This window comes from Solanum tuberosum, unplaced genomic scaffold (assembly GCF_000226075.1).
Source record: "Solanum tuberosum cultivar DM 1-3 516 R44 unplaced genomic scaffold, SolTub_3.0 scf00322, whole genome shotgun sequence".
Taxonomy (NCBI): Eukaryota; Viridiplantae; Streptophyta; class Magnoliopsida; order Solanales; family Solanaceae; genus Solanum; species Solanum tuberosum.
Window position 1 is genome coordinate 594953 of NW_006239245.1, and position 7167 is coordinate 602119.

The 7167-nt window shown below is 38.1% G+C and overlaps 1 protein-coding gene across 3 annotated transcripts in view; it reads right to left on the bottom strand.

The window, feature by feature from the left end:
* Nucleotides 1-291: 291 nt before the first annotated feature.
* The window catches only part of LOC102592631 (nuclear pore complex protein NUP98A), a 13756-nt gene continuing 6880 nt past the window's right edge, over nt 292-7167 (bottom strand). For 2 of the 3 annotated variants that reach the window (XM_006360389.2, XM_006360390.2), the window contains exons 7-13: nt 7000-7084; nt 6871-6916; nt 6105-6243; nt 5768-5884; nt 5480-5657; nt 2927-2986; nt 292-1269 (exon numbers count right to left, since the gene is read on the bottom strand). In XM_006360389.2, the coding sequence (XP_006360451.1) occupies nt 584-1269; nt 2927-2986; nt 5480-5657; nt 5768-5884; nt 6105-6243; nt 6871-6916; nt 7000-7084 (1311 nt within the window). In that variant the 3' untranslated portion in view covers nt 292-583. The remainder of the gene's footprint in view (nt 1270-2926; nt 2987-5479; nt 5658-5767; nt 5885-6104; nt 6244-6870; nt 6917-6999; nt 7085-7167) is intronic. The other variant, XM_006360391.2, reaches the window with a different exon arrangement.

Below are 7167 nucleotides of genomic sequence, written 5' to 3' on the forward strand. Positions count from 1 at the left end.
ATTTTATATGAGATCTGTTCCTTATACTTCTTTTTGTTTGTTGGCTCTTTTGGTTTGATCACTTTTAACAATTTTCATGAAGTGTCGTGAGAATTAATCAAATATTGTATTTGAAGTCAGAAATATAGTGAAATTTGGTATCTCCATGTTTCAGATTTTTATCATTGTTAACATAAGCATATATATTTAGATCATTGAATACATGTCCAACCCACCCCACCCCACCCCCAGGGTGACAAATCCGCCGAGTGAACCATTTTGTCCTAAGCCAAACACAGAATAACACCTAAATTAAGCATATAAAAAGATGAGCTTCGATTCGTCAATCCAAAATCTGCAATCTAACAAAAGAGGGGAATGAAAAATACTGCACTTCGTGAAACAACAGATGTAATGAAAAAAAAAAAAGACCAGCCAAAGCAAACAAATACAACGGAGAAAAACAGCAATCCACAACAAAAGCTGAAAAAAAGGGAAACTGCACAACCCATATTCCACAAATGTGCTAGGTAGTGGGTTCTTTACATGAAGTACCTGTATACCAGAAATTAAGCTAGTCTAACTTTCTTCTTGCCGGCTGCCGCTAGGCATCAGAATATTCGCCACATTCATCTTCGTTGTCTTCATGAAGCCAATACTTGCTGAAATGCTGAACCCTGAACTTCCATTCTCCTTTAACAGGATCATATGACACAAATTCAGCACCTTGATCTCCTGCCTTCCTCTTAAGCATTTCTTTATATTTCTCGATTCTAGGACCCTCTGTATACTGTTGTCCAGTCTTCTTATCGAAACATTTTATGTTGAGAAGTGTCACTTCAGCGGGCTTGTTAAGACCTTGGCCAACAGGAGGTTTCTTACTTTCATCCATATAGACTATCACCTCCCGATTGTTAAACTGAATTAGAGACTCAAGATCAAGACGACGAACATCTGTTTCCCCCATGAACTTGATGCTACCGTACCCATGTCTTCCAACCACAAAATCCTTCACACGGCGACAGAACCCAGGTTCAGCTCTTTCTTTGGCTGCCAATTCCTGAATCCGTGGCTCTGTGTAATAATCGGAATGCAAGAGCTTTGGCATCAGAGCCTCAATGTCAGCCCCATGTTCATAAACAATTGCTGCCTCACCAGCTCGATGGCCAGTAAGGGTAATGGAAGATCCTCCTTTTCGGAGATGTTGCCCTTCGTGGAGACCATTAGGTCTCTGGTTCAGTTTGGTACTATCGAGACCCTCTTTATCAAAGCCATTCTCAACCAGATCTTCTGCAGGAAAAGATGAAATACAGTGAATGAGGCCACATACTGTAACAGAATTTTGATTCTGGTGACAACTAGGTAACCAACATTGTAAGGCAGAAGCAAACATTTATATTAACAAGTCATACTGTCATAACAACCTTCTAACTTGTATTCAATTAACAGCTATTATCATGATAGCAGAAAAGAGCAAAGGGCTAGTTCCAGTTTTCCTTTTTTCTTTTTTCTTCTTTGGGGGTTGGTTATCAAAAGCTCTTCTAATTGGCAAAATAGGACAGCATGTTTAAAGTTTAACTGTTGGAATTGGACCAACTCAATTATATTGCAAATGTATTATGACCCGACGAGTTTAACAACTCAAAATTTTAGGATCTCTTATTTTTTTGGATAACTATAGTGTCTGAGCCAACTTGACGCACCTTGACTAATTCCATCTACCTTCCACCAGCAACAAATGCCAAGTTAACTCTGTCCACCAAAGGCTTAGACAGATGGAAAGACACCTAGTGTTTTTATCTCAGCCCACCTCATTGACCACTTCAAAATTTTCGGATCCTGAGTTGTTGCATTATTTGACAAGAGGATCTCAAGGATGTTCACCATTATAATCTATGTAGGATAAAACTACTAAAAACTATCATACATACGTAGGAAACTCTCTTAGGTGCAGATAGTCTTAAGAGTATTTGGCCAATTAATATGATATAAAATTGAGCCAAGGAGGATAGAAGTAAAAGATGCTGGGAGTTTCAATCAAGAGCTCAATCCTCCTATGCTTGAGAAAGTAGTCTAACCTTGGTGCAGATCATGGAAGAGAATCTACTGCCTTGCCCAGAAAGGAGTTAATAATTTTCATGATGCCAACTTCTAGACTCAAAAATTAGAGACAATTTTTTAATCTTGAAGGTGCTGCTAGAAACTCGGGTAAAGATGGAACTTGAATATAGAATAGACTTTGCATAATCAGGAAAAATGTCGCCAAAATGTAAACAACAAAAGAAGAGCCAGACTGGGATTCAGAGATGAACGAATGGATTTGGGGGAGGAGGGGCTCAAAAGAATGTGCAAATAGTACTTATCATCCATTGTTGCAGAGATATGTGGCGGCTCTCAAGGGTCTGATTGATAATTTGTTTCCTAGCTGTTTCAGAGGCCATTTTCACTGTTAATGTTCCAGCTATTAAATTAGATCCTCTAGCTGAGGGGAGTTTTTATTTAATGACCTAGAAATCTTCAAGGGCCAATTGGCGAAGGGTTCCAAGCTTGGTGTGATAAAGTCCTACCCCTCTACCCTTGACTTAAATACCTGACTTTTAATCTGCGGCAGGTTACTACCCCTGACGTGTACCTAATCCATACATCATGTGTTGTGCTCTCACATTTAACCAAAGCCCTGGGGACTGTTTCAGGAGTTCTCCCATGCTACTTATCCCTTTCCTTTCAATCAGTTAAATTGTTGATGAGAACTAGATATCCTAGATTGTTTGTAGGATTATATTACTGTGTTGAATTTGTTTGTAGTATATAGTACTAATAAACTTGGCATTAAAACAAAAAATGTTCACATCATTTTTTTCATAACCAAAATTATTTTGACAAATTGGTACACTCAGAAACATTTTCGCTTATTGAGAACTTCAACAAGATATCAACAATTACTTACTATTTTTATCTTTTGCACTGGCCTCGTTAACTGGAGCACAAACAACTTCAGCAGTTTTACCTGAACAAGAAGTGCATTCTTCAGCAAAACAGACCCACAATATTACAACATGAACAACTATGCATCAATATAGTTCTGAAAGCAAGACTTGACATAGTACATACTAAGACTAATTAGAGAAATGATAAACACAAGCAAAAAAGGTACCATTCTTTCCAGTTCTTCAAAAATTTTGTTAACTTAAGAAAAATAAGAGGCTAAAAGGTACAAAAATGTCTCCTAAACACAGGTCCACAAAATCGAGTGTCATACTAAGACAAAAGATGTGTGAAAAATAAAACACATAACATTAGATAAAAAAAAAATTGGGAAACACCAAAACCCACATACGCTAGAAAAGAGAGAGGCAACGTTGAATTCTACAATGGGGAAAGACGAGGATGGAGGTAAAATTGAGAGGCTTATAAGCAAGAAGTACATGATTCGAAAATTAGAATCACATTTGGTTGTGCCAAGCAAGGTTTAAATTTGTTCTAATTTATGCCTTGCTAAATAGTTATATAGATTTCCCTATTTAGCATTCTAGAATTTTGCGGAAGTCTGAGATTTCTGTGATTGCTTACTATAGTCACTTGTTAAAGGAATTCTTGATTTTGGTAGCTCCAGGGTTATTTATAGATTACATGGCCTAAAGTTCTCCTTTGCATCCTGTTACCCAAGTAGTAATGAATTGAAAGTTGACAGTTCAATTCACTGGTTCCTTCGTTCGGATTTGATCTAATTTTTCTTCATCACCATTGAGCTATCAATTGTGGGTGAAGAAGAAATTATTTTTATGTGTTTAAGTTGGGGGTTCCGGCCCCCCCTCTTTGATTTCAGATTCCTATCCCCAAGCCAGCTGTTGGATTCTTTTTCTTTTTCTCCAGCGACTTCTTCCAAGGAAAGAAGGTGATTGACAAAGAAACAAATTGTTAGGCTCAACTATAAAGAAAAAATATGTACTCACTTTGTTTGCCATGTCACGATAAGGTACTTAGGAGATGCACTTCTAACATAAGAAAGTGGCAAAGTTAGTGGGTAGCTGACAAATCAAGCCAAGTTTAGGGGGCTACCTAGGTATACTAGGCCCAAATAAAATGATCAAAGAACTAAATATCACACTTCAAAACTTCAGGATGTGCCTTCAATTATGTTAGAACAGCCTTCAATTATGCACTTCTAACAGAAGAAAGTGGCAAGGTTGTGTCTAACTGACAAATCAGGCCAAGTTTAAGGGGCTGCCTAGGTATACTTGGCCAAATAACTAAACATTGCACTTCAAAACTTCTGGAAGTGCCTTCAATTATTAGAGAGAATCAAATCCATTAAAAAGACAACTTTTTGGAGCCTAAAAAAACTATCCTCCCTCCATCCCAATTTAAGTATCTTAGTTCGACTGGGCACAGACTTAACGAAACAAAGGGAGACCTTAGAATATTGTAGTCTTAAATTAAAAATAAATATTGTAGTCTTAAATTAAAAATGAATATTGTAGTCTTAAATTAAAGATGCGTATAGTCCTTGAAATCTCGCGGTCTTAAATTTAAATTTGTATAGTCCTTTAAATCTTGTGGACTTAAAACTTAGTATGTAGAATGTTGGAATTGGAAAACTTACTAAATATAGAAAGAGGCACTCTTTTTGGGACAGACCAAAAGGGGAAGTAACACTTAAATTGGCACGGAGGGAGTATCTTTTTAAAGGTATTTTGATTTGATACTCATTAATAATTGAAGGCAAATCCAAAATTTTGAAGTGCAATATTCAGCTATAATCCAAAAACAATATTCACAAAAAGAGGAGTCATGCAATCCACGGTTCAAATTCCAAGTTCTTTCATGTAGAAAGGTTATTTCAACCACCAAGAGGAGAAGTACTGGGGTTCCTATCAGTTCAAAAGCAACATACAATTTAACCCAGTGCAGAAAATCAGAAAATTGCAATATATAAATAAAACATAATGTTTCTAATATGCTTGATGAGTCAAAATCACAATAATGTGTCTATAGTATATTGGAGTGCAACTTCGGTCGAGTGGTATGGATGACTCAAAATGAACAGAATCATCGAGAGACTCTACCATGTATCTACTGTGTATTAGGGTGTAATTTGGGTTGTGTGTGGCAACTTCCCACACGCTAAAGCTATCTTTCTTGCAACAGATACACTCCTTATAGAGTGAAGACGCCAACTTAAGAATGTCAAGACTGATCAAAACTAACCAGTTGATGGTCAAAATCAACACAAATGACAACCACAAGCATAACCTCAACAGTAGAGCTATTGCAATCTAAGGGATATGATTAAGAGCAGGTTGGTAACTGCCCTATAATTTTGCAGGAAAACTGGTTAACTACTCTGGTGGCATGGCGATGGGGGCTAGGCGCCTGGGGACAGGCGCCAGGCGCTGGGCTAGGTGGCATGGGCGCTGGCATCTATAATTAAGGTCTTCGACGAGAGGATTATTGTTAGCTTTAGAACTATGTAGTAAGTAAAACACAATCCATAACCTACCATTCTCATGCGCTGGGGAAGACATGTTCTTTGATGGGGATACTTTCTCCAAACCACCTCTCGAAGGCCACTGGTCCAATGGACGAATTACTAAAGCTCTTGGGTTCTCTCTGGGAACAAACAATGCATCTGCCTTAGGCGTGCTTGGTGTTTCATCATCGTCACTAAAGAACGGTACCTGCAAAGAAGCATAAGTCACATAAAATCGGTCAATGTGTTGCACTTAAAACTAGATCTGTTGATTCATTGAGGATTTAGAGGTCTAAGATAAATAAAACATCATTTCACCTTAGTCCCCTCAGTTTTAGGATGATATTTCCTTGCTGGCAACCTAAGCCGTCTTTGAGAAAGGTGTCGAGAAGTTAGTAATGATGATATCCTGACAGGAACAGGTTTGTCAACCACCTGTAAACAATAAAGTGAAAAACATGCAAGAGCACCAAATTATGTATCTGTTGTTGTTTATGTTAATAATAAAAAGAAAAAGTGGAGTAGAAACGAAAAGGGCAGATCCCATCCACAAACCAAAATAAGAAAATCATAGAGAAGCCATGCAAGGAAGGTAGCCTCTTCCCCACCCCCCACAACCCATTTAAAGTAAAGAAGGCATGTCATACACACTTACCGGTAAACTAGAAATCCCATACTGTATAGAAGAAGAAGTGCCAGTACGACCAATTGACATCTGAGGCATGGCTGGTAAAGTTCCAAATGGATTAGTAACAACTGCAGGTTGTGCGACAACTGAGTTTTGGATAGCTGGCCTGTAGCAACAGGTGTTTATCAGTTCCATACAAATAATCATGAAAGAAGAGGAGTACATGGGCAAAAAACTGGAATAAAAGGATCAAGATGCACTTCAAGAAATGAACATGTCCTCTGACAGTGCTACAGGTGTTCATATAGTCATGAAAGAAGAGAAGTACATGGGCAGAAAACTGAAATAAAAGGATCAAGATGTACAACTAGAAATGAACATGTCCTCTGGCAGTACTCATGACAGTCTATTATTCAAGAAATCACACAGCTCATGTGTACCGCCATCTTGATAACATAAACTCTTATTAAGGTCATACTGGGTCATCTGAAGAAACAGGCTGCCCTTTAATCCTTTACTGCATTCTTCTTTTGGGGGTGGGGATCAATTGAAAGAAATTGACAAATATTGAAGGAAATTACTGCATAATTCCAGAATTGGAGGAAAATATGATCAGTACAGGCAAAATGGAAGTAACGCTACAGGTAAACTGATAAAAGGGGCTGTAAGAAACATCAAGACTATATTCATAAGTTAGACCAAATCTAGATGACAACTTCCTCTAATGCTGTATATGCATGTGCTTACATAGTAAAAAGAAATTTTAAGGATCATTTAAAGAGCTGTTACATACGGCTGACTGAAAAGGCTGGGAGTGCCACCAAAACCACTTGCAGCAGCTGTAAATTAGAACAAGAGACAGATTTAGTAGTCGCATCACCAATCTCACCAACTATAAAAGAAACTCTCACATTTCAATTACCTCCTTGTGTCTGACCAAAGTTATTGAACCCAAAAGTAGAACTCTGAGAAGGCTGAGTCAGTTGAAAAGGAGTCGATAGAGAGGGCTTCAAATCCAAAGGAAAGGATGTATTAGGCAGACAACTAGATAAAAGGGGGGGGGGGGGGGGCCCCCAAACACCTATGGCGC